Source organism: Exophiala aquamarina, assembly GCF_000709125.1.
Source record: "Exophiala aquamarina CBS 119918 chromosome Unknown aczIA-supercont1.1, whole genome shotgun sequence".
Lineage (NCBI taxonomy): Eukaryota > Fungi > Ascomycota > Eurotiomycetes > Chaetothyriales > Herpotrichiellaceae > Exophiala > Exophiala aquamarina.
In genome coordinates this window covers 659,738-685,398 of record NW_013550587.1, presented here as the reverse complement: position 1 = coordinate 685,398, position 25,661 = coordinate 659,738, and the positions used below count along the sequence as shown (strand labels likewise).

Below are 25,661 nucleotides of genomic sequence, written 5' to 3'. Positions count from 1 at the left end.
ATGAAGAATTTCACTGCTGCTGTCACGGCTGTGGCAGGCGTCGCACTCTTTGCAGAGGCTGTTTATGCTCAACTGCCCCCTATTGTCATCAAGGTTGGTCAACTCTCCAGGCCCCTTCGGGATAATGACAAACTAAGTCCTAATCAAACTATACTTCTAGGGCTCCAAATTCTTCTATGAAAACAATGGCACCCAATTGTGAGCGACCTTCCCTGAAATACATCCTGGAAACAGACTAACTGTTGCAACAGTTACATGAAAGGCGTGGCCTATCAAGGTGAGCTGAACTTGCGTCGTCCGGCTTCCGAGTCCGTGTCTGACTGTCTTGAAAAGAGGAGTTCCTAGGAAATGGCAGCACCTCCACCACCAACGGCTCAGACAACTATGTAGATCCTCTTGCCGACGCTGCCAAATGCCAAAGAGACATCCCATTCCTCAAGGAGTTGGGCACCAACACCATTCGTGTCTATGCCATTGACCCCACCGCAAATCACGACGAATGCATGCAAATGCTCACAGATGCTGGCATCTATGTTATCGCCGATTTGTCCTCTCCTGGCAATTCCATCATTCGAGACTCCCCCACATGGAATGACGACTTGTATGCACGCTACACCTCCGTCATCGATGTCATGGCCAACTACACCAACACCATGGGTTTCTTTGCTGGTAATGAGGTGTCCAACAACGCCACCAACACCGATGCAAGCGCCTTTGTCAAAGCTGCCGTTCGGGATATGAAGGCATATATCAAGCAACAAAACTACCGCGCCATTGGTGTTGGATATGCCACAAATGATGATGCCGAGATCCGGGAAGACCTGGCCAATTACTTCGACTGCGGTGACCGTGAAGATGCCATTGACTTCTGGGGGTACAACATCTATTCGTGGTGTGGCAACTCCAGTTTCCAGGAATCAGGCTTCGATGTTCGCACCCAGGAATTCGAGAACTACAATGTCCCTGTCTTCTTCGCCGAATATGGTTGCAACGAGGTTCAACCCCGTAGATTCACCGAGGTCGAGGCTCTATATGGACCTGATATGAATGGAGTTTGGTCTGGTGGCATTGTCTACATGTACTTCCAGGAAGCCAATGATTACGGTGAGATTCGTGCTCTACTATCCGCCCATCTATTTTATTAATCAGAACAAGGTCTCGTCACCATTGATGGAAATTCCGTCAGCACTTTGGCTGATTTCAACTTCCTCGCCACTCAAATCGCCAATGCCAATCCCACCGGTGTCAACTCGGCCAGCTATAACCCTACCAACACTGCTGCTGCTCAGTGCCCGGATGTCAACAGTGCCTGGCAGGCGTCATCTGAGCTTCCACCTACACCCAACCAGGAGCTCTGTGAATGCATGTTCGCCGCCTTGACCTGTGCGCCCAACAATGTCGATACCGAGGAGATTGGTGATCTCTTCGGTGTGGTTTGCGGTCTGTCCGATGGTGTCTGCGACGGTATCACGGCCAATGGCACATCTGGTACTTATGGCGCTTATGGCATGTGCAATCCAACCCAGCAGCTCGGATGGGCTCTCAACACCTACTATGAGAGCCAACGATCCAGTGGCAATGGAGCCAATGCATGCGACTTCTCCGGATCAGCCACGATTCAGACTCCAGTTACTCCAACTGGAACTTGCCAGCAGCTCATCCAACAAGCCGGTAGTGGCGGCACTGGAACAGTCACCTCAGCACCCAGCGGTACCGGAGGTTCCGGATCTGGTGGCTCCGGATCTGGCTCCGGAGGTAGCTCCAGCTCCAACGCAGGCGTTCCCGGATTCTCCAGTCCAATTTACATGGGCTTCATGGAAGTTGCATTGTGCCTCTCAATCGCGGTAGTGTCTGGTGCGGGAATGATCTTGTTGTAAACGTACGTGATTGGTAAATCGGTGACATTACCAGACCAGGTTCATATGGGTTTGCACAATGATCCCCTTTGATATAGGTTTCTAGAACCCTCGTCGCGGGAGCATGTAATTTCAGCATCAGCGGAGTCTCAGAAGCGCTTGGGTAGGATGGATGCTTTCACTCTTGAAAAGAATTAAAATACCATTTTTGTTTCTAGAAAGCGATCTTGTAGAGAAATTCTTAGTAGTAGGAGTGGTCTCCCGTCACACAATGCCCGTTGAACATAGGCATAACTCTTTGTCAGCGCATTATAGCGTTTCTAGCAATCCTTCAAATCTTGAAACTGCGAGAGGGGCTTCCTAAAGTTTGTACGAGTGCTTCGTACGCATCTTACGATGTACTCCGGCTATACTTCGGGAGGGGTCGGCAAGGCTGTCGAAATATGGTTTACCAGTGTCTTTGTCCTGAGCAGCAGTTGACCTCAGTCCGTAGTCATTCGCATCATGGCTATCACTTCTCCAGAATCCTAGTTCCCTCTCAAGAGGTCTTGTTCCCATGCTTATAGCTGTGTGATTCGCGCAGGCGCAGACTAGTTCCTGGAAGCCGTACAGGCAGCAGTAGGTGTGTTGCCTATTCTTCGCGGGGAACCCAATATAAAATCTGCAAAATCTAGCAGTCAATACCACCGTTTCCGATTCAGACCCTTTATCACGATCAAATCTTCAACCTTCAATTTCGACTGTCAACGCGACTACTACTCGATCTACCATTCTATTGTCGCCCAAGACCTTCTCCTCATCATGGCAGCCACTTATGGTCTCCGAGAGCTATATGGTGGAGCCATTACCGTGCAACTGCCTGTCGAGCTCATTGATTCAAGGTACGTCCATCATGTATCACAGCATTTTGATTGTTAATATCGTTGAACTTAAGTACGGCTCTGCCGTATGCGTCCTTCCACCATCTTGTTTCGCGGACGAGGCCAAACACCATCCATCTATGATTAGACGATCCAGAGGCCCCCAAGGAGAGTCTTTATGTACCGCTGTTCGCGTTTGATATTTCCCACGATATTCCCCGGCATTGGAAAGCATGCGCTGGTCACAGCATCCCCCTTACAGTCTTCTAACACATCATTTACAGCGACCTCCGTCAAATTCCCGATCATCAAGAAGTGTTCCTGTCCCCAAGCAGCTTGACGTCCATCATCTTCGAGATCAACAACTATGTCATCGCGCCGGACCCAGTCACTACATCGACCACCACAACGTCAACAGCCAGTGGTATCGTCACCACCTCGACCACCACTGCCGTGTTCTCCGATGCTGATATCACTGCAGAACACGATACCGACCTCGCCGCCGCGGCATATCATTTCACTGACGTCATCTCCCTACCGGATACCCTCGCGAGTCCCCTTGGCCTTGCACAGAAGATCACCATGGCATCGCCCAGCCTCGACAAGTTTCCAGCATATGTTCTTCCCGGCACGATTATCAGCTACGAACCAGTCAGACGACCTGGTCCAGGACAAAACCAACCACCACTACCACCACCAGCAAACCCTGCAGATTCCGCCTCTCCGTCAACTACAAACCCCCCAGCTGCTTCATCCCTCGAACATCAGCAACAACTCCTGATCAGACTACAGCCATACGAAACAGATCTATGCGTTAGGATCAACATCCCCATGAAAGAAATCGCCAACGACGAGAACGAGCTGAAGCACGAGGAGAGGTTCGCCAGCGAAATCTTAGAGCACATAGTGGCCACCCTCGACGTTAAAGATTTTGGACTATTTGGCGTTTGATGACCCAGATGCATTCGCGATCTCAATTGAGTGGATAAGAGCGGGAACTCGGTAAGAAACGAAACAAAAGAAACTAGAAGAAACGACCTTTATTCAAGTCATAGCGCGGGGAAATATGTTCTGGGCTGGGCTGGACTGGACTGGACTGAAAGACGATGTTCTGTGTGGAACCAGGAAATTATCAAATTATGGTCAAGAAGGAGGAAAGGATGGAAGGACGCGATTACACGTCTGGGACGACGGCTTTGGAATCTGAGGGTCGGGGGTGGGCAGTGACTTCTTTCCCAAAGATCTAAATCCTCCGGGGGACCTTTTGGGGAGATCAACCGAATCTACAGACCATTCTTGCCAGCCAGGAGGGACGGAACGAGGGATTGGCTACCATCATGGTCTAACCATACCGTCCCGACGAGCTCCGGCACAGGAGTCAAGAGAGGATTCACCTCTCGGCGACAGGCGGGACATGGCACGTATAGATAAGCAAGCGACCAAGACATTGGAAGAAGGAAGACAAAAGAGATATAGAACGAACTTCGCAAATGGGACTGACTCCCTGACCCCGATCGGAAACCCAGGGAGACTTTTAGATAGAGACCTACCTAACTGCGGTAGCACCAACGAGAACACACGGCATCAAAGCAAGAAGCGAGTAGCGAAATGGCAGAAACCGAGCAAGACCCTAGTGAAACGCAAACAACTCTCACACACAGGTCCATGAAGAGAATGGATGGCTTGGATGGGCGTGGAATAAGAGGTCTTCCACCCTCCCTCCTTCTACTCCTCCTTCATGTGACTGCCTGCGAGGGTGGTTCATTTACAAGGAGTGAAACAAGGGCTTTAGGATTGATTGATTGACTGATTGATTGATGGCTTGATGAATTGTTTGGGGAACTGTGATGGATCCTTGATTCACGAAGTAAACAACTGGTCGACAATTCACTCGCTAATCTCGCCTACATGTCGTCGCCCTTGGTCGATTTCAGCTAAAACAAGCCAGCCTCTCTGTTCTCTTTTCCCGATTCAATAGTACAAGAAGAGAAATTTCTTGGAGGGTAAACGAAACGTCGCACCCATAGTACGCCGAGCTATACAGTTTTACTGTACAGAGGATTTTTGTTCCTGTCAAAGCCACCAAAGAAATATGGCCCTGCAGGGTTCGGGTTCTGGTTCTGGTGTCCCCAAAAGATGGCCTCCTCACAGTTTTCCAAGCAGCAATTCTAGCAATGTTGTATTGTTTTACTGAATCCAACCAGATCCAGCACTGCTTCCCCTTCAAGTTTTGTTGTTCGTCTGTCATTTATTCAGTCACTTAAATCGACAAGGTACCCAACAAGGGAAGAGGCAGTGGTATTCTGACTGCTGCTGCTGCTGCTGCTGCTCGCTGTGCGACCTCCAGAACTGCTGCGTGCGCCGGAAACCTCTCTGTCTCGGAGCTGCTTTCTTGGGCTAACAGGGGCTCGGGGCTTAGGACGGACCTGGACGAGTCTGCCCTTACACTTCCCACAGCGATGCTTTGCCGTGTCAATACTCCTGCTGTGCCTGCCATACTCGGCCCCGCAGCCTTCATCCTCGTCGATATTCAAGAATTCCATCGTCTTGGTCTGCTCGCGACCAGCGCACACCCACAAGTACTTATGGTTGATGGCGTAGTTGTGCTTGGTGGTGACCTCTACCTTGCGCCACATTGCAACCTCACTCTTTCTCAGGTGGTTCGTCACTTTCGCGGCCCAGGACTTGAAGCTCGCGCCATGCGGCTGGTCGCGTACGTTGCTAATCATGAAGTTCGTCAGGTGGCAGAATTCGTGCGCGAGTGTGTTGACCAGCCGGTCTTCGCTGTCGATGATCTTCTCGGCGAGCTCGATACTAGCGAAGTGCTTAATTTCCACCCCTGGTCCTTCTGTGACTCCTCCTTTGATGGGCGATCCGGAGATTTTGCTTGCTGTGCGTCTCCAGTTGGCGCGCCCGGCTGTCGATCTGAGGGTTTTGGACCAAATGATCTGGACACCGCCGGTGCTGGACGCCAGGTTCAAGAGCTGGGATTTAGCTACCTTGCGATCAAGTTCGTGCAAGAGATCAAGAGCCAACTTTTCCTTGCGACCGTCAAATTCCTTCTTTTTCGCGGCCGCGGCTTTCTTCAGCTCCGTCAATCGCCTCTTCTCCTCTTTCTCAGGGCTCTTCAACGGCGATAGTGATCTCGACTTCGATTTCCGAGGTGAATAGTATGGACTTGGAAGTGAGTTGCTGCTGATGCTTGCTGAGTTATCATTATCGTCCTCAGAGTCAGAGTATATTTGGAATCGAGCCAGTCCCTTCCTGGGAGATTTTGCTGGGGACATCTTGGGCAAGAACTCATCGTTCCAGTCATTGATTACATTCTGATCCCAAAATGTATCCATGCTGGGCCGATGGGGTGAGCGAGGGACGTACTGCCGCTTTGAAGGAGACAGCAGCTTTGAAGGTGAATGAATTTTCGATTTGGGTGGAGTCTTAGGCGGAGTTCTAAATTTATTGTGATTATCATCACTCAACTCGTCTTCGACATCACCTGTCCGTACAGCCTCGTGGGACTGTGAAGGCCGCATCTTCGAAGGAGGAGTGGCTGATGTTTGTGAAACAGGTGGAGCAAGCTTTAGAACAGTTTCGAAATCTTCAAACGGACTTAGGAAGCTAGGCACAGTATTCGCGGGTTTGATGGTGTCGGATGAATGGGGATTCAAGATCGGTTGTCGAGATCGTGTGCTTGGGTCAAACTTGGGGGAAATGTTTGGGGACGAAGTCAGATCAATGACTTGGACATCCGTACTTTTCGCAGCCCTCGAGCTGTCCTCATGTACATCCAAATTTTGGAACGCATCGGCGAGCCGATCTGTAGAACTTTCCGTTTTCTCTTTGTCCGAATCATCATCAATGCTCAAAAAGCTCAGACGTCTTCTCGTAGGAGAGCCGCGAATAAGCCTTCTCCTCGGTGGCGCAACCGATGGAGTTGGATTCCTGATCTTGGCCTCGTCTTCGGACTCCGAGGCAGAAGAATCATGATAACTCAGTTCAGCATCATCATCAACAATGAATCCACTAAGATCAGTGTCTTCTTCATCGTCGTCATCATCACCGTCCACGGAATCTTCGTCATCGTTGCAGTGTGCCTCCTTCAAAACGAACCTGCTCGTGTAACTCGACATTTGAGTCTTCTTGCGTGGACTCTGTCTAACCTCGGATTTCCGTGCCGCCTCCGTCATGAGAGACATCATGGACTGTTCCCCGTTACTGAATATTCGGCAGCTTCCGACTTTGGATTGTGCTGCAGTTGGCCTTGACGAAGGCGGAAGCTGCTCTTGCTTGGCTATGGCTGATCGAGGCAAGAGTAGTGAGTCCACGTGTGGGATTCTCAACGGGCGATTCTCTCTTGCTGGTGATTGTCGATTATTCGAGGACAAATGTATTTCTGTAAATACTGCTCTCCTGGATACACCAGGTACTGGCACTGGCGGCTGCAGATTCGCGGCATTCGTCGGAGAGGCCCCTCTTGTTGTCGTCGGCTGCACTGATGCTGGGCTGGCAGACTTGACAGGGCCAAGATTGCATGGTTGTTTCTTCTTCTCTGGTGAGCCAGAGGAAAATTCAGCCACAGTTCCCTTCTTCCTAGGTGACCTCCGGAGATTGGAGTTCGTGCTGGTTGCCATCAAAGGTTTCGGGGCGAGGATGGCACTCAGCTCCGGGAATTCATCCTCGGAGGAATATGAAGCCATCCTGTATAAGACGTTCCTCTCAGTAGTGGATTTCCTTTCCTGCTCTTAGTCGAGCTAAACGAGATGTAAGTTGTCGTCGCTAGAAACAGGTTTCTACAAAGATGGAAGTGACATTTGAGGAATGTTTACCTTGCCTGATTAGGAACTATGCTTGGCGCAAGAAGCCACCAGACAACCAGTCATGGCAACCAACCACAACAGCTTTCATTCAACGACATACGAGTATGTAGTAGTAATTGTGTCAAGCCTACTCCGCTAGCTTTCAATCTTGTGCAACAGGTAGTAATTGGAATATTGGCCATGATCGCTATACCTATATAAGTGCAAAGCGTGCCGAAGTGGGCTGCAAGTGTTAGGTGCAGGCGCGAGGAATCGGAGGTAGTCAATGGCTTACATAACCATTATACTCCGAGACGGATGGGTGATGGGAATACAATACAAGTTCAGAGATCTACTCGCCCATGCAGCCTCGTCGTGCAGAGTGGTGGCTGGGCACCATGATTTATTCCATGCCCGTCGTACTACACTCCAAATTTGAGCGAGCGTCTCCATCTCAGTATTCATCAAGCGGACTCATCAGAAACTATAGTCGATCACCAATTGTGTGCCCCTTTTGCAAAGATCAATGTTAATGATGATTGATGACCTATCGAAACGGTCGGGTTCGATTTGAAAATCGGTAGACCTCCCCCCGATCTCCCAAAAGAATGCAATCATATCAACACCACAATGGCCAAGGGTAAGAAGTTCTTCATTGTAGGCCCTGGCTTCATCGGTTGGAATGTCGTGGATCGTTTGATACAAGAGCCATCAGGTGACTTGACTGGTTCGACGCGCGGCTCACGGCCAGCAGTTACAACAATCTGGCGCGGAGTTCATCATCAGCGACCTGTGCGATAGCGTCACCACAAACACCAGACCATCCAGCACGACCTCATCTTCCTCGCCGCAACGGCCAAGCACCTTCGTTTCGTCGAAGCCGTCCTGGCAGGGGTGGCAGAACGGGCCAAGCAAGGCAAAAGCGTCATCCTCACTCACAACTCTGGCACATCGGTCCTCAACGACAACGCCAACGGCGAGCTCGAATAGTTTGAATTCTACCAGGATAACAATGGCGAGCAAATCGACTCTCTGCCAGATGATGCACCACACCGAGCCATCTACCTGAGCACCGTGCTAGCCCAGCAAAAAGTCGGTGACAAGGCTAAGACCGCTATTATGATTTCCCTCGCTCAATCCACAACACGGCCGACTCTCGATCGAGATCCTTGTACTTACACGTTTCGACCTGAAGCATGGCTACACGGGCCACATCGGTAGGGGCGTTGTCATGGAGTCACAGATCCACGTGAACGACCTGGCTCGTGGATACGTCGTGCTCCTGCACCACATTGACACTGCCTCCCCTGCAGAATCCCTCGACAATCCGTACTTCTCCAGTGAAAACAGGCGCGACATGTCATCGAAGGCGATCGCCGGGGTGATCGGTCGGGGGCGGACCGGCAAGATCCAAAGTCCCGAGCCGCGAACCATCCCGGAGGAAGATTATAAAGAACTGTTCCAAGAGCTCACGGGGAGCGTCGTCGGCTTGCACAGTCGGAGTCGTGCTGTCCGCCCGCGCCAGCTGGGTTGAAAGCCTATTGAGCGGAGTGTTGAGGATAGTTATGGGATGTTCGAGTTGCCGGCATTGTTGAAGGGGTAAACGAGAGAGCTTATGCTCGTACTGGCTAGCCAGCCGAGGTCCTGTCCCGGATGCTGTGCATGAAGTTCTCACAGAAAGATGCCAGAAGGTGGGTCTCACGCTGGTCTGATCAACATGGGACATTCTGCGAAAAGGATGCTGCCTAGATCAATCTCGATGGGCGGGCATCCTTGTATTTCCTGACAGCCTGGTCCTAGGAGGCAGCTGGCTTAGTTCCACCAACATGTTAGATTTATTCACACATTCTGATCCCCTCGGTTCACATTGACCATTTCGTAACTTGGACCAGCATCGACATTTCGGCCGCCCTGTCCATCGCGTACATGCGGGTCATTTCCTTCGGCCGAGCCGTTCGCAGTGGTCTTCTTGCCAGGGGTAGTGCCGAAGGATATGGGTTGCAGTTCCCGGTATCTACATGCCCAGACACCCAAGCTGACCATGAGTGTGGCACTTGCAGCCTCGAGGGCCCACCACAAGAGATTTGTTGGGATGGATCTCGTATAGAAGGAGACAATGACGAGGTGGATAAAATGAATGGTCAGGGCAAAGTCCGGCACCAGTTTGGAGCGGGAGACGAGAAGAAGGATGGGAATCACACTGGAAGGGCGCGTTAGATGCGGGATTTGATGGAATACCAAACGGGGAAGACATACGTTATGAATCCAACAATGACCCAGAGGAAACCGACAGTCCAGCCGATGGTATTGTCGCCTCGAACACTGTTCCAATCGAAAATCAAGGCCAAGGAGAAACTCTGACCGAGAACAAGAGTGGTGAATAAGATCAGGACAAAGGCAGCCACGTAGTAAAAGAGTTGTAGGAGCAGGATAGAGCGGATGATTTTCAGAGGAGGCAGTTCAGTCAGGGCGCCTGCGCGAGGTGGCTTCCGCCGACGGGGCGGCATTCGCTTGTGGAGGCAGAATCGTCTCAATTCTGGGAGATGTGTGTTATCATCGTTGTTGGATGCTGGGATTTGTCCTGAAAAGGGAGAGGAAAGGAGTCCTGCAGTGGAAAGAATAAACTGATGGCAACCTGGAGATGCCACTCTTTGACGTGAGATCAACGGAATCACGTGCAGTCCTCAGTCATCGTGGGTGGTGGACTGTGGTTTCTCCAATTCCGACCTCCCGCTTTCAATTTTGGGGGACTTTCGATTCCCTGACGAGTTGCATCTAGTAAATACCTACATAGCTTCCGAAGTTTGATGTTTACCATTTTGAAGGGCCCGAATATAGCCTTCGAATAACTCACAGACCTGCCCACCGACAAGTTCAACGACCTCCACCAGATCAAACTTATACTTTCTTCCCACCGTCTCCTTCAACGGTTCGATCCTGAGTTCTACCACCATGGGCTGGCTACCCACATGGCTCGGAGGATCAGCGACACCTTCCCAACCGGAATCCGTACGGCCAAAATCTACCGATGGCGGGTTCATTGCGCCCGACCGCAGCGCCCGAGAAATCTGCTACGAGTCAAGAGACCTCTTCTTCGAGTGCCTCGATAAGAACAACATTCTGGATGCAATCAAGGAAGATGAAAAGGCCAGGAAGGTCTGTTCAAAGGAGGTCATAGATTATGAACGCGATTGTGCGAGGAGTTGGGTCAGTTATATCCAGTGGCTTCCCCACCTTTCGGATAGATGTTCTTTGCGGGTTTTGGTGGCTGACTTGGGTGTGCGTGCGCCTAACAGATCAAGTACTTCAAGGAGAAGCGGGTAATGGAATATAACCGCGACCAGACGATAGCAAGGATCCAGCAGGATGATGCCAAAATGGCTGCCAAATCCAAAGCCGAAAGAGGCGGGAAAGGGTGGTTTGGATGAATGCTGTGCGCCACTGTTTCCGCCACCGTCGTTTAGGATTTTCAGATCTCAGGTAAAGAACTTCACAAAGAAGTGCCATTACGACCAGCGATTCCGAAATCTATGGCGCTATTGAATCTCCTTATTGGCCGCGGCTGGCGTGTACTCAAGACGCACAGCTGGGATGAGGAAGGCTCTTCTCATGCTACAAATAGAAGCTTGGGTCAGCCGTGTACAGAGACGCCATGTGTATTAAAAACAATAGAGGGAATTGCATAGCGTGGTCTTTTGAATTCGAGGCATGGGTCATCCGTCATCATGGCTGGCTGAAGAAAATGGAGTTCTGCAGCTCCATTCATATGCCTATCTATAAAATTAATCTTCACTCAATTTGAAGAAATGCGTGTACTTTGCGGTTGCTCACTTCTTTTCTTCTCCTTAGCGCTGCAACAGGCCGACAACACTCCCGACCATGACGGCGGCCTCCCTCTCCCAGTTTTCCACCACTTCTTCCTCGGCCTTCCTGGCGCCTCCTAGCACCACACTCCTCGGCAGCTTGGAACCACGCAGGACACAGTCTCGTATCTCAGCGCGGACCGTATCGCGCTGGCTACGCAGCGTGCGAGCTGCGACGCCTCCTCGGTTCAATATCTCCGAGACACGGGTTGACAGGGATGATGCCAGTGAGCGCCAGAAATAGGAAGGCAGGGATGCAGTGTCTAGTGCGCTCAACAGTAGTGACAAAAGGGTCTCAGAAGACGCTGAGGACGACGAAGTTGACTTGTCGGCGCCGTCCAAAGAGTCATCATCATCTTCGCTGCTGTCATCGGCAACTCTCTCTTTCGTAGTCTCCCGCCCGGGTGTTGCCAACAATGGGTGGTCAGGGGCATGAATTCCGCGCAGCAGCACCTCCAACGCCACGATGTTCTGACATCTGGCGCTCGCCTCCATCAACGCTCTATCTAGATTCGGTAGCTGTCCCAGAGCCCGCCCTATCGAGGCTGAGCTGGACGTGATCGCGCTCTGTATGTAGCCTTGAATCGCACGTAAGAAATACTCGGGTTCGAAATCGCTCGTAGCGATCTTTGCCCCGTCGAGGCGCGGCGCCGGGGAGAGATAGTAGAGTATGTGGACCGCACTGGTGAATCGTGCGCGACTGTCTTCAGCTTCGCGGTAGGTTGGTCCCGTGTTCCCTAATGCGCTCGTGCTGGTACTCATGCTCGATGGGCCAGATGAAAGGGTGCTCATGGAGAATTCTCGGACCACTCTCCTAGCGTAGTCGAGAATGCGAGCCTCGCCGTCTTCAAACACTCTTCCACGCACAGTCTTGACCAGGTTGACTCTGCCGAGGTCGTTGCCGTCTTTGCCGCTCATGGAATCGCGGAAGGCGAGAACAGTGAGGCTGGCACGGACGAGAGCGTTGTGGTCTTCTTTGCCGATTCTGGTTCCGCCTCCCAGGCTGGACTCGGCCAGCACGACTTCTAGTTGGCGTGCAAGGCCGAGGACCCTTTGCACGCCCCGTCCGAGCCGGAGGACCTCCCAGCTACGTTGTGCCGCCGTCTTGGCCTCGACCGCACGCTGGTGCCGCTCCAGAACTTCCTTCTCTAGCCGCTCGTAGCTGATTGCTAGCCGGGTTCGTTCGTCGTCTACCCGCGACAGGATTCGTTGTGCCGCTTCGTTCTGCGTCGATGTATATGTCAGTATTTCGAGTGCGGACCGGGATGTAAGCGTGTGAATGTGCGAGTCAATCTCTTGCAGGTCAAATAGTACTCGTGAAAGTGGTGTTGTCAGGTCGATGGAGAGGTCAGAAGGGTTGTTGCTTGCCAGTACTAGGTTGTTGGCGTGTGTATATGGTGAAAAGTCGTCCGATGTAAGGAGGTCGAGGTTGATGTAGGGTGATGTCGCCGCTGTGCTGGTATTTGTGTTGGTCATGATGGATAATACAAGTCCAACGCTTTTACAGAGAAAGGGATATGGGTGTACCCGCTACGTACGCTGGTCAGATGTGACCCGGCTTGTTGATTGACGCAACCAGGTGGCTTTTGGTAGTGCTCAGTCGAGTCAAGTCTTTGCCACCTCCAAGCGCGCCGGATTATATCAAAATTTTAGAAGTCATGGAAAGAGATTTGGTTGGTTTTCTGGTTACTAGCCTAACTATTTGTGTTTCGCAATCAACTTGACGTGGAAGTGGGCTTCAGTGGAAGCGAATTTACGAAAGATACTCAGGAAAAACATCGGACCGAGACTGAGCTGAGAGTCACAAGGCTGTGAGCCCTGATTATCTTGGGTACGCATTGTGGCAACCACAGACCTCCTACTTTCAGGATCTCGCGGTCTCTTACATAACCAGCCTCCGTTTCACCAGGCCTGCGACCGCTTCAAGTGGTATTCTAGGTGGTTCGGGCATTTCCGATGTTGTTACGATGGGAGGAACCCACTAAGCTGAGAGCACAGACGATAGATTCATCCAGTACTATCTCAAGGTACCACCTGTCTCTGAACGCTACGTCGTACTCTATTCCGAGCATTCCGAGATCGTCTCTAATCTTGATCTCTACTATATAAACATTACCAAGTGACTACCGAACTATGGTTTATACTTTGTGAAGTAGAGACTACCAAACCAAATCCTTAGTCATTTGGCCTGAGGTGGAAGACTGGGTGGAAGTCATGATTAGGACAGACAGGTGTGCTAGTCCTGCTTCCGGAGTGCTGTGCAAACAATCCTATGCAGCTACATGCCCCCACGTGGTGGTCAAGATGAAAAGCAGGTACATTATGCAAGCATGCAAGACTGCGAACTGTGCGACATCCGACACGTGCGCTCTCATGCGAGCCCGAGCACATGCAAATTCAGGATCTCAGGCAAAAGGAGTAGGAGGCGAGCAAGAAACATTGTCGCTGGAATGGATGTCCACAAGTGCGGAATAAGTGGTTGACTGAAAGGTTGCATTACATACTACATACTCGTACCAAGCATGTCAGAAGGTCATCTGATATCAATTGGCGTCGTGTCTGCACGGGGACTTGTGCACCAACTAATAGTTCGCAATGGCACGCAGAGATTCGTCCGAGTTGAGCCACGAAGTACCTGGTGCCTGGATCCATGCGGAAAGAATCAACGCAGACTTTGCCTTTTGAGGGTGGGGACCAGCCTAATCTCTCTCCACAAACGGGTACCTGAGAGGCCAGTGTCGACCACGCAGGGCGCACTTGATGGCTCAGCGACCATGACCCTGCCCTTGCCTAGTAATTGATTAACTAACGAGGTATATTTCTGCATTCAGCGGAAGCCTAGAGGGAGGAATACGCATGACCGGGTCCGACGTACAGTACGGAATACTCAGGACCCGAGAAGAAGGGCGGCTGGGTTGGTGCCTTGATGGGGGAGTCAGTGAGTTGATGATATGAGAATGACGTGCCGTGTGCCGTCTTTTCTCGTAATCTGCTGGGGATGCATGGGTCAGCGTTGAGTCAGAATGAAAGCATGCTCATGTGGTTGTGGTTGTGGCTGTGAGGATGGGATGGATCATGGCAGCCGAGTGGCAGAGATACTCGTGTGCGAGTTGAGGGCAGAATGGAAAAGGTGGTTTCATCGTGTGGGTTAAAAATGGATCTATCGTCGGTGCTAGATTCGTCCGGTTTACAATCATGGCAGTAATTAGTGGGATGACAAAAGGGTCAAACAGTCAGTGTGAATACTCGTAGAGCCTTGGTGAGAGGAATGATGAAGGATCAATTTTAGGCGGGGGGGGGTGGGGCGGTTGGCGAGGGGCAATATCGATAAAGATGGAGGGAGGGGGACGGGGAGGGGGAGGGAGAGGATGCCCTGACTGGCTATGCCTGTTGAGATGGTACAGGGGTAACGTAGAGCGCCAGCAAACAGATGCACTGCAGATGTCTCGTAGCCTGTAGCTTGGGCCTTGTCCTCGGTATGTGGGTGTGCAGACCTGCAGGCGTCGGGTTTGCACCCTCCGCCCTCCACCAAAAGTTGTTTTTTAAGCTCTAAGCCGAGGGAGAGGGTGGGTTTCTCTAGGCCCGTGGATTGTCCTTCTAGCGGCTCTGGTGCCTTTTTCCGGCTATGTTCGCTGACCACCTCGTCTTGACTTCAGATGACTTGGATCGTGCAGCTCCATCCGCTTCAGCCCGCAGCCCGAGCGCTGCCAATTAGTCCTCTAGGCAATACATTGAACCAACCACAGCCCCCAAGGCACAGGAACCCTTCCAAGAAATCCAACGGGGCTTGCGAAGCAGACTGCGACATGCCCCTCATCGCAGCCGAATGACTTGGTGGGCTGGACAGTGACCGCAACGATTGATGATTTTGGCTTTTTATCGATCGACTTGCTACCAAGTTAGTTAGGCCCGAGGGTTCGAGGGGGCGTTGCGTGGCGGCTACGCGTGCACGTTGATACCGCAATGTGAGCCCATTCTTGGAGTTGGGACTCGTGGGGAGTGGGCAGACTGGGCAATGGGTACTCCGAACAGGGCACAGGGCACTGGGCACAGGGCACTGGGATCTGCTCCAGGGCCGAGGGGCTAGCAGTAGTCTCTGCCTATCATGGCCATCATAGAACTTACAAGGTGCTCCTTCCCCTTGCCTGCGCCTGCGCCTGTGCCTGTGCCTATCCTGATTTCTCCCTTTCGAGATATCCCATTCCTGCACCTGCTGCACATGCACCTCATACTCCGTACTGTATGTACGACGTACTCCGTACATCCCGTCCTCTCTCCTCCCAATGACATCTTTGGCTAATTCATCTCTTCTATCCTCTATCTTGGTCCATTCGTCTCTCTTCCATCTCATCGTTCCATCTACCTGGTACCGTCTTCCCCTACGTTTGCCGCTTGACGCCACCTGTTCGTCCTTTCTATTCCCACACCGCTCCGGGCTGTCTGCAGTCCAGTCCAGTCGAGGCGACAGTCCACCTCGGTGCCGCCCCCGTTCTCCACACCTGTCAGGGATTGCCTCGTACCCATCGCCACTGGCAGCGCCTACGCCAACGCTGCCATTTCACCCGAGTCTGCTTGCCGTCACGGACAGCCACAAACACCATTATCACCATATCCAGAACCATCATTGTCAACCACTACCACTCTATCTCTCTTGTCGCAGCCTTGGGTCTATCATCCTCCTCTACCCTAAAACCATCTGTTAGATCATCCTACCGTCGTCAGCTAGTCTTTCTTCGCCAGGCGCCATTTCGGTTCCTGACAACCCCATGGCCTGTCCACGTATGCAGCCTTCCTGAACCCTCTTCGTCCGAAAACCCCTACCTTATCACCGTTACTCCAGCCCCTCCGACACTGTCCGTTGCCACGCTCGAGTCCTTCTAGCCACCAACCTACCACTCCTCAACCATTTGCAACCCTGCTTTTCCTCACTCATATCACGGCTGATCAATCTATCCTCCACTCTGTTTCCGGATGCGAGTGAAATCTGTGGCGTAAGGCCGCAACCCCTCGGCTCCTACCACGTCCCATAAAGGCCCTCCTCAACAGCAATGGCCGCCATATCCAGCCTCGTTTTGAGCGACAGTTTACCACCAAAGGACCGATCAGAAGAGTCGGACACCCCCACAACTCCTAGGCCGAGCCATTTTCCTATCATAATCGCCGACGGAATCCAGTCCGGCCTCGGCGACCCTTCATTTAGGTCATCACAGCCTTCGAGTCAAGGTCCCCATGAAGATGGCCCAATTCCACATCACGAACATACGATGGACAGGGGCAGCAGCGATGACCGAATGTCCGTATCCATGGACATGGACGACGACGATGAGCAGGATGGCTCCGATAACGACGGCGAGGCAGGTGACGCAGACTCTGCCTCTCGTAAGAAGAAGGGCCAAAGATTCTTCTGCACCGGTTATCCCCCCTGCAACTTAAGTTTTACCAGAAGTGAACACCTGGCCCGTCATATCAGAAAGCATACAGGTGAACGGCCATTCCAGTGTCACTGTAATCGCAGATTTTCTCGCCTGGACAACTTACGCCAACATGCTCAGACCGTCCACGTCAACGAAGAGATTCCGACAGATTCTCTTGCCGCGACAGGAACACGGTTCCAGCGACAGATTCGCACCGACCGTGTACGGCCCACTGGCCGTCCACGCACCGGTACTGCTGGAAGTTCTGGAGGTCATAGTCGCGGCCATAGTCGCAATCTCTCCGCCTCCAGCGTGGGTTCCACTTCTTCGAACTACAGTCTTGTTACAGAAGCCAAACGCAGGCCTCCGCCCCTTCTCATGGCAACCGATTCTTTGAATAGACCAAACTTGGGCATTGAAACCCCGCATACTCCTCCAACCCAGTATCGCGGATTTGATGGAGCGAGCACCAGTGGTTTGAGTACACCAACCTCCGCTAATTTCTCAACAACGACTCCTGGTAGCCCTGGTTTTTTGTCTTCGATGGGCTCTCCAGTGTCCTCGACTTCTCGTGGAGGTGGTTTTCTAGGCTCGAGACCACCAACGCGCCGACTCAGTGTGCCATCCGGCCCCAATCCATATCAAAACCACTACCCTCCTGGCTATCCAATGACTTACATAAATCAGATGGGACCACCAAGTTCTGGCGCGTCATCGAACTCAGGCGCTTTGGCCAGCCCTACCTCGACTTCATTTACAATTGCTCCGGGACAATACGTGCCACCAGGAGAGGACTGGAGAAGGCGGACATGGCACGCATCCACCTTTCCAGCCTCCAATTTGAATTATCACCGTCCCGCAACAAGTGGATTGACGTATTCCCAAACACCTGACGCACCTCAGCCAGCTTATGCCCAGCATGCCACAGCCGCGGCAGGGCAAGCACCTCGACTTCCAGGTATCGAGAGCTTTGACCATGTTCAACATCGTCCGTATACGCCACCCCGTCGTCAACCGAGCCCGATGCAACTGGATTCCATACCAACGGATCCCCAGCTGTATGCTTCTGCCCCTCCTCATGATCCTCGCAATCGTCAGGGCCATCTATCGTGGGAAGGTCCTCGCACCAGCCAATATCCCGAACTTGATGACACAGTAGACAAACGTCAGGTCACCGTTACTTGGGGACAGCAGACAATTAACGAGATCCAGAACGTCGGCATGCGGCACCAGGAGGGCCATCCAAATATGGACATGGGGCCACCTACGTCGTCCATCAACCATTCCCAGCAGCAACCAGGCCTGGTACGAGAGGTTCCGGATACCCCCGGTTCCGCTAAGCAGAGTAAGAGGCAGGCTTGGTACAATGGACCGCTTCATGCTGCTCGAACCTCTCCAGAAGATTCGAGCAGCAGTGATGGAGTCCCTACCCCAGGAATGACGGCTGTCGAAGTGCATCCAATGATTATGCATAGCAGTGGGTATATGGAACCCCAGCAGGGACCACTTGCTCCCGAGGGGCACCAGAATGTAAGTTTTTACCAGAACAGAGCAAGGATTCCAAAAGCGTAGGCTAACCCTTCTAAAAGGCGTGTCTTGCGCCTTCTCCATATATTGAGGATAGCCGTCATCACCGAACGGCCTCCTTCCATGATCGTAGAGGGGCTGGCGGTGAAATGAATCGACTTGAAGCCCTGGTTGCAGTTGCTACCAGTGGTGAGAACGGCGGGCGCTGATAAACCCCTTCTCGAAGTCGAAAGTGTCGTGAACGCGATACTGCTCGTCTTTCCAATTACTTTAATCGACGATGAAATGTAACGATGACGATAACGAAGACGTGGAGGCATTCTTGTGGCACGCAACTCTTCTAGTCTTTGAATCATGACGGCCCGCCTCTCAAAGATACCCATAACGACTCTTCTTCAACATGGTTTTACATTCGGTTTTGTGTTATGTCGGCATTTTTGTCGCTAGATGATTACTGCTATAGGACTTCTATTCACGTCTGCAAGCGGGAGTCGGTATAATTGCTTGGTTTGTGAGGTATCCTGCCCCACGGGCACCCACGTTTCTGATTTTGGTCTTCCAACTGGGGCTTGAGAGGATGGGAAACTCAATCTCTTCGCTCCAGGGGTCATGGATCCCGGCCACTAGAGACAGCACACGACTTTTCGATCTCCGGTGGCCGCACACATCTCTTCTCGACGTGCTTGATCTCTTTGCATCTCTGGAAGGTGGCATAGAAAGGGCCTGGATCTGATGAGTTTGAGCGAAGGCACCTCAGTATATCTTGCTTGACAACTGCTTAATGATGACTTCTATGACGAACTCTACACCCGAGACCTGATTTGCGCAAGTTGCCTACGGTTCTTACTTTTGTGTTTTCCATTCCTCCGGTTACGAATGAGGCTGACAGAGTTCTGGTGAGGTACTCATTGCCAAGCTCATGAATCCAACAGTAAAAGGACATATCTACCTCTTCCCAATCTCCTCCCAAGAGTGTTTTTCACTGCGGCGGGAAGCCACTGGTGATCTACGACGAAAAATGAAAGTTTTGGAACTGAAAAAAAGGCCTTGTGATATGTGACTCGCCTTGTTTTCCCTCCCACGTTTCATTTACCCCCATTACTTCTGATAATCCAGCATGACTTATTACCTCTTTGTCATTGCAGGCCAACGCATGCGCCTCTTAGATACTATGATCACTCTGGGTGGGGAAGGCTGGCTGGCCCTCGGGCCAAGTTGACTGATGCCGACGTTCTCTGGACACGAATCTCAAATGGTCGGTGGGCGTTGTCCTACCTAATCTCGGGTAGTAAGCCTAGCCACGAGTAGGTACCCGATCGATTTGAAAGCGCATGAGGGTCACTGAGTAGATAATGACCCTGGAAGAGAGCATGAATTACTACCTATTTCAACCGAACCCTTGCAGACGACAGTTTGCATCTCACCCAGACGGAATAAATATCGTCAACCCTTGACGTGCAGCAGATCTGGAAGGCGAGACGAGGGTTGGCAAGGTAGGCGGATCGTGAGCAGGGCTCGAGCAGCCTTAAGGCAACAAGATCTGTTACTGACTGCTCATGTTATACCATGATGCACTTTCACGGAACAGATTTGTTCGCCCTCGGTTAACTACGTTTTCCCGGCCATGATTTCAGGCCATGAGACCAATCAGCGAGTGCAGGGGCAGGCCAATACCTCCACAGTAATGATCCGGTCGACGCGAGTGTTTCTGGATATGTTAGTCTCTCAACAGGCAGCCGCCTGTAAGAGCCGGACGAAGACTACAGTGAGAACGAGGCTGGCTCGGGAATATCACATCATGTGAGGAGCCTAAAGACAAACACGGAAAGAGAGAAATGTCGTTGACGAGGGAGGATACACGCGTATCGCATCGCTTTCGCGTGCCGGTATTGAATGAATGATGCTTTAGGTATGGTGATGGCGAGCTCAATATTGGATGGTGAATTCTGCCTGCGAGTGATGGGAGGCGAAGAGAGAAGGGGGGAGGCGTGTTCACATTCGCCGGTGACCTGCTCCTTCACTTTTTCACGTTCACGTCCCTATCTGATCTGAGGCGCAGGTCCCGGTCTTCACTCCAAGTTCAACTTCATCTTGAGATTCAACCTCAAACCTGCCAACATTCCTTCAACACTTGATAAATTTCTGGTCTTTTCCTCTTGTCTACTTCTTCGCTCCTCTTCTTCCCACCCACGGTCATTCATCATTTCTCTGCCGTTTGATATACGTTCTTTAACCATCTCTCCCTTTCGCGACACTGATCACCAGTCTCTCTCACTCGACAGGCGTCCCCTCGTCTACTTTGCTGGACTTGAACACAGCTACACCCGCAGCCCGCTATCACGCATTAACAGGCGCTGGCTGTTACTTCCTCACAATGAGACTCACCAACGGGGCTCTCCTACTGGGAGTGGTCTCTGGATCTTGCGAGGCTGGCCTTTTGCGTCTCCGACAAACTCAAGGGCAGGTGGACACTCCTCCAATCTGATCAAAAGCACTAATTGTCCTACCACAGTTCAACTTGTTCTCCTGTGACCATCTGGCAGCCTGTCCTCATCACAGAAGTCGTCACAGAAACAGTCACCGAAGCCCCTGGCACAGTTACCATTCTTCAGCAAGACCCCTCGTCGGTTGCTCAGTCTATGGCTTCGGTTGATACTGTACAAGTCCGGCAGTCAAGCCAATTGAATCCAGTTTCCAATTCTGCCAACACACAAAACCCCGTCTTTACCCATTCTGTCCATGTCTCTGGCTACGAGGCTACAGAGCTTCCCAACGACGGCAGCTCAGTCTTTTACATGTCCAAGGGCCACTCAACTACTGATTGGAGTTTTACGCCTTCTGCATCAATCGTCGCCGAAGTCACCACCGTCACTGTTTCGCCTCTGCCTGCACACCCAACTCAAGAGAAAGGGCCCTTTACCAATACAACCGCGGGCCACATCCCCTTCTCCAGTCCTTCAGCCGGCTGGAACTCGACAACCAAGGAACCCATTGCAATTGATCCAACCGGTACCAATCCGACCTCCGTCATCCCCGGATCGACACTGTCACCGTCCGCATCGGAGCCAATCTACTCTACAAACATCATCAGTGTCGCAGCAGTCACTACAGAATTTATCTCTCCAACTGATTATTCTGCCCCAGCAATCACTCAGCCTCCCTCAGCTGCCGACTATGGACTTATCCCTGCCAATGACTTTGACACACCCGTCAAGGCACTTGGCAATGGAAACTTGGAGAAGCGACAGACTTGTGTTCTGATCTATGCCACCATTGGAGGTCAGCTAGCATCATGGTGCAACAACTGGTCTGGTCAAACGGTATTAACATACACACACTGGGACACAACTGGTAATTGTCTATTTCATCACATTTGGCACTTGCTTACTTATGATCAACAGTGACCCCGTCTGCTCCACTTCAAATCGACCCAACCTCGTCAGGTCCCGTTTATCCAATCCCAACTGCAGGATGTGGAGAGTATGGGCCTTTCCGCATAGATGTAAGAATAAATAAGCCGTTGATACGATTCCACTTCACTGCTGACCTTGAATCACTAGTTCGACGACCTTCCCGTTTTCTCTACGACTGATAATGCAACGACCGATTTCCCACCCATCTGGAACCCCTATCACCACTTTTATTGGGGAGCTGGCTGGTCGTTTGTTCCTCCACCCAAAGATCCTTTTCCACCTCATTCAGGAAGTCGACTGGCTCAATTTGTCCAATCCTCCAAATTTAATAATACTGGCTCACCGAACGCTGGTCTGGTTGAGCCAAGTGCCTTTGGATGTGGTCCTCGCAACTACAACAATAACTACTGGTTCAATGCTCGTTCAGCTTGGGTTGGCTGTGACAACAATGCTACATCCGCCGGCATTACTTGTGATTTTGTTGCCACAGGCTATCAGTGGGACAATGTTACACGAACCGAGAAGGTGGTAGTGACTCAACACTTTACCGTCCCTCCATGCCCTGATTTCAATAATTGCCGGTTGAGGCCCATCAACTTCAACTACCAGTTTTATCAGCTCAGCAGATTGAGCTTTTATGCCAATGTCAAGGGCCAGATCAAGAGCTTTTGGGTGGATGATCTCGGATTGAGTTGGTTCAACAATACCTGCGAAGCTGGTCTAGCACGTATTGGTTCTCGAAAGACATGACGACAAAGAGAGAATGATTAGTCGGGCCATGATGATTGGGGCGCGACAACGGAAGAACGAAGAACAAAGGTTGGGGGAGCATTCTGGCTGTGAAGCGCCATCAGGAGTAATAATTTGAGCTGAGTGGTGGAATCGATGTCGTTGACATGAAGATACCGGGCTTTACGACTGGAAATCCCCATTGCCGTGGGCCAAAGTATCAACGGGCACAAAAGCATGTAAGGCACAGCTTCGACCACCTTCGCACAATGGCGGGCAAGCGAGTACCGAGATCGTGAAATCAGCATCGTGGGATGGCGGGTGGAGATTCAACAGAATCGATTTCAATGATCAGAACCGATATCACATTTCGTCCCGTTTTGTGGGTCCGCTGTCATCATGTGTATCCATTCCATGATGTGAACTGGAATTAGGGAAGTAGTGAGCTTTTCCAAGATTGTCTGCCCACTTTGAACGACGCGTTTCTACGTAGCAATCATTGCTATTGGGCATTGACGTTGGCATTGGCACAGGTATTGGCGTTGCGCGACTTGGAGGAGGCTTGCTCTCCACAACTCTATCTCTCCGTTTCTACGATATGATGCCTAGGTGTGGTATGCTATAGTAGAATACATTGTAAACCGTCTATTTCTAAAGCGTGTCTGAAGGAAGCGGCTGGAGTGCTATTTAGCACATACGCGCTTAGGATAGGGTGAATAGGGCTGCCTGACAAGCCTTGCTGGATTTTTGGTTTTGTTCTCCTGTTGGCTATGCATGGTAACCGCAATTTCCAAGACGAGGCGGTCGCCTACCGGGAGAATACGTGAAGGCACTGCCCCCGCTAGTCAGATGCCGAGCCACGTCTGATGATCGCGGTGCTCGGTACTGTGTCTGCCAAAGAGAACGACGACTTTGGTTGTTGGAGGCAAGAGATATGGCATAGACCTCCAATATGAGAAGAGATATGACATAGGCTTCCAGTATGAGCGCCGGTGGCGCTGGGGGTCTCATTGATGGCCGGCCGGCTTTGAGTCTGTCGCGTGCAGTGGGTGGACTGAGCATTGGCTGCATGAGGGGAGGAGGTGCTATGTTAGGCAGTCAATACCACTGGATAAACCACTCTATACTTGACAGGTGAACCATTCTTCTGCCTCTCTTCTCCAGCAGAAGCAGCGAGATGCGAGGTTTGAGAAAAGCATTGACTCTGCGATGCTGGCATCGGTGTTGAGTGATTGAGATGACATGCCCCGGAGATTGACGTAAATGAGGACGCAGTCTTAATTGGTAAGGGACAAAGTCGATGAGAATACCGATCTCTCCTTTCCACCTCATCCAAATCCTGCAAATCCTGCAAATGGATTTCCACCCGGGCCGCCACCGGAGAACTTGAATTGTTGGCCGCCAGACTGGAAGAAGAACTGCTGGCCTCCTCCAAAGGGACTGCCTTGGAACGGACTTCCGCCTTGGTTGGCCATGGGATCGTTTGGATCATCACCCCTGTCAAAGCGAGCCTTCAACTCGGGGTCGTTGAGGACTTCGTACGCCTCGTTGATCGAAGCCATTTTCTTCTCTGCTTCCTCCTTTGATTCACCGCGTGCCGCGGCTTTGTCCGGGTGGTAGATCTTGGTGGCTGTGCGGTAAGCTTTGCGGATTGTGCGCTCGTCTGCATTCCGTGGGACTCCAAGCACCTTGTAGTAGTCCTTGGTCTTGGATCGCTTGAGGGCGACCTGAGCTTCCTGGATTTTCTCATTGATGAGGTTCTGCGAGTCTGGATGGTTGTCACGGGCGGTGTTGAGCGAGGTGATGGCGGCTTCGAAGCTCTCGTTGTCCATGTGCTTTTGAGCTTGGTATAGTAGGCCGTAGAGAGATGTGGGGTTCAGATCCAAGGATTCAACACAGTATGCCTTTGCTTTCACCAGGGATTTCATGGAGACGTAGGCTTCGCAGGTTCTCTCTACACAGATCGAATAAAGATCAGATGATGCCTTTGCGTGAATGGTTCCATCGGAACGATGTTGATCGATATTGGCTTTGAGTTCTGCAAGTAACCCCGTCTCGTCTTCGGTGCCTTGGCCGACCAACAATTTACTCGCGGAGTTGTACTGCTTGTTGCTGATCATAGCTTGAAGCTTATCAAACTGTTTCGCTATGACCTTCTCTTCGCGGAAAAGCTTTTTGCAGGGCTTGGAATCTGGATCGGAGTGTAGGCATTTCTTTATCTGAGCAAGACCGCGTTCAGTATCACCAAGACTGTAGAAGAGCATGGCTGAAATCTGCAGATGAGGCTCAATGGAACCGGGGGCGATGGATAAAACGTGTTGAAGATCACTGACGCCTTCTTGTACTTCACCACGTTCAAATCGACATCTGGCACGAAGTTGACGGAGGGATAATGCTGCGCCAGCGGTCATAATGGCAAGACCGGACTGATTGATACATGTTTCTAAATCACCGCTTTCCTCTGCTTTGATGGCAAGATAAGCGGCTCCCTCAGCCTCCTCGACTTTTGCCAATTCGTCAACTCCCTTTTCACCAAGGGCGATATAGTCTTGTTTGGCAGCCGTCCAGTCTGCGTTTCTAGCCCGGAGCTTCGCTCTTTGCAACAAGGCGCCGTCAAATCCGGGCTTCAACTTTAAGACGCTGTCAAAGTCTGCACTGGCTTGTGCAGTACGGCCGAGAGAAAGATAAATAGCGCCGCGTTGGAATATAGTAAGGTAATCGGAGGGTTCCCTGGAGATAATAGCATCGAAATAATTCAAGGCGTCATGTCGAGCACCGCGTCCGTTAGCTTCCTTTGCGGCAGCCTTTAACGATGCTATTGGGGTATCAGGGCTGATCGCGATTGAGTCTGCGGCGCAGAAAGGAGCGAGGGATAACCCAAGAAGGGTCAGGAAGACTGCGCAATTTCTCAGTTGAAACATCATTATGGCATAGTTGAACAGTGGTCTTTGAAGAAGGATGTCGGTACAAGCCTAGAAGAAAGAAAAGAAGTACCGAGTACTCCCAATAGAAAAAACAATTGAGGACAAAAGGATGGACCGAGTGAGGCTGTCGAGGAAAGGCGATTGGGGGGCCGATGTTCCAGAAGTCTGGGAGCGGAATGCAACAGCCTGTCCTTTCTGTTCTTCCTGTCCTTTTCTGGTCCTCTTGAGTCTTGCCTGCGTCATGTCACATGGCTTGGCATGTATTTGATCACGTTTCAC

General features: G+C 51.5%; 11 protein-coding genes across 11 annotated transcripts; 7 read left to right on the top strand and 4 right to left on the bottom strand.

The window, feature by feature from the left end:
* On the top strand, positions 1-1,877 carry A1O9_00253 (uncharacterized protein; the record flags this gene model as incomplete). Its single annotated transcript, XM_013409417.1, has 5 exons — positions 1-93; positions 161-198; positions 252-277; positions 334-1,104; positions 1,156-1,877. 5 exons carry the CDS (start codon positions 1-3, stop codon positions 1,875-1,877), a joined length of 1,650 nt encoding a protein of 549 aa, XP_013264871.1.
* A 780-nt stretch (positions 1,878-2,657) lies between these two features.
* On the top strand, positions 2,658-3,667 carry A1O9_00252 (uncharacterized protein; the record flags this gene model as incomplete). Its single annotated transcript, XM_013409416.1, has 2 exons — positions 2,658-2,737; positions 3,001-3,667. 2 exons carry the CDS (start codon positions 2,658-2,660, stop codon positions 3,665-3,667), a joined length of 747 nt encoding a protein of 248 aa, XP_013264870.1.
* A 1,301-nt stretch (positions 3,668-4,968) lies between these two features.
* Positions 4,969-7,413, bottom strand: A1O9_00251 (uncharacterized protein; the record flags this gene model as incomplete). The annotated part of the gene is made up of 1 exon (XM_013409415.1): positions 4,969-7,413. The coding sequence occupies one exon, from the start codon at positions 7,411-7,413 to the stop codon at positions 4,969-4,971; it is 2,445 nt and encodes an 814-aa protein (XP_013264869.1).
* Positions 7,414-8,142: 729 nt separating this feature from the next.
* On the top strand, positions 8,143-8,502 carry A1O9_00250 (uncharacterized protein; the record flags this gene model as incomplete). The annotated part of the gene is made up of 2 exons (XM_013409414.1): positions 8,143-8,304; positions 8,341-8,502. 2 exons carry the CDS (start codon positions 8,143-8,145, stop codon positions 8,500-8,502), a joined length of 324 nt encoding a protein of 107 aa, XP_013264868.1.
* A 241-nt stretch (positions 8,503-8,743) lies between these two features.
* On the top strand, positions 8,744-9,046 carry A1O9_00249 (uncharacterized protein; the record flags this gene model as incomplete). The annotated part of the gene is made up of 1 exon (XM_013409413.1): positions 8,744-9,046. One exon carries the CDS (start codon positions 8,744-8,746, stop codon positions 9,044-9,046), a length of 303 nt encoding a protein of 100 aa, XP_013264867.1.
* Positions 9,047-9,351: 305 nt separating this feature from the next.
* On the bottom strand, positions 9,352-10,019 carry A1O9_00248 (uncharacterized protein; the record flags this gene model as incomplete). The annotated part of the gene is made up of 2 exons (XM_013409412.1): positions 9,352-9,712; positions 9,769-10,019. 2 exons carry the CDS (start codon positions 10,017-10,019, stop codon positions 9,352-9,354), a joined length of 612 nt encoding a protein of 203 aa, XP_013264866.1.
* A 445-nt stretch (positions 10,020-10,464) lies between these two features.
* Positions 10,465-10,940, top strand: A1O9_00247 (uncharacterized protein; the record flags this gene model as incomplete). The annotated part of the gene is made up of 2 exons (XM_013409411.1): positions 10,465-10,719; positions 10,809-10,940. The coding sequence occupies 2 exons, from the start codon at positions 10,465-10,467 to the stop codon at positions 10,938-10,940; spliced, it is 387 nt and encodes a 128-aa protein (XP_013264865.1).
* A 417-nt stretch (positions 10,941-11,357) lies between these two features.
* A1O9_00246 (uncharacterized protein) lies at positions 11,358-12,851 on the bottom strand (the record flags this gene model as incomplete). The annotated part of the gene is made up of 1 exon (XM_013409410.1): positions 11,358-12,851. The coding sequence occupies one exon, from the start codon at positions 12,849-12,851 to the stop codon at positions 11,358-11,360; it is 1,494 nt and encodes a 497-aa protein (XP_013264864.1).
* Positions 12,852-16,423: 3,572 nt separating this feature from the next.
* On the top strand, positions 16,424-18,361 carry A1O9_00245 (uncharacterized protein; the record flags this gene model as incomplete). The annotated part of the gene is made up of 1 exon (XM_013409409.1): positions 16,424-18,361. One exon carries the CDS (start codon positions 16,424-16,426, stop codon positions 18,359-18,361), a length of 1,938 nt encoding a protein of 645 aa, XP_013264863.1.
* A 2,594-nt stretch (positions 18,362-20,955) lies between these two features.
* On the top strand, positions 20,956-22,479 carry A1O9_00244 (uncharacterized protein; the record flags this gene model as incomplete). The annotated part of the gene is made up of 3 exons (XM_013409408.1): positions 20,956-21,667; positions 21,718-21,818; positions 21,877-22,479. The coding sequence occupies 3 exons, from the start codon at positions 20,956-20,958 to the stop codon at positions 22,477-22,479; spliced, it is 1,416 nt and encodes a 471-aa protein (XP_013264862.1).
* A 1,307-nt stretch (positions 22,480-23,786) lies between these two features.
* A1O9_00243 (DnaJ like subfamily C member 3) lies at positions 23,787-25,382 on the bottom strand (the record flags this gene model as incomplete). Its single annotated transcript, XM_013409407.1, has 1 exon — positions 23,787-25,382. The coding sequence occupies one exon, from the start codon at positions 25,380-25,382 to the stop codon at positions 23,787-23,789; it is 1,596 nt and encodes a 531-aa protein (XP_013264861.1).
* Positions 25,383-25,661: the final 279 nt, after the last annotated feature.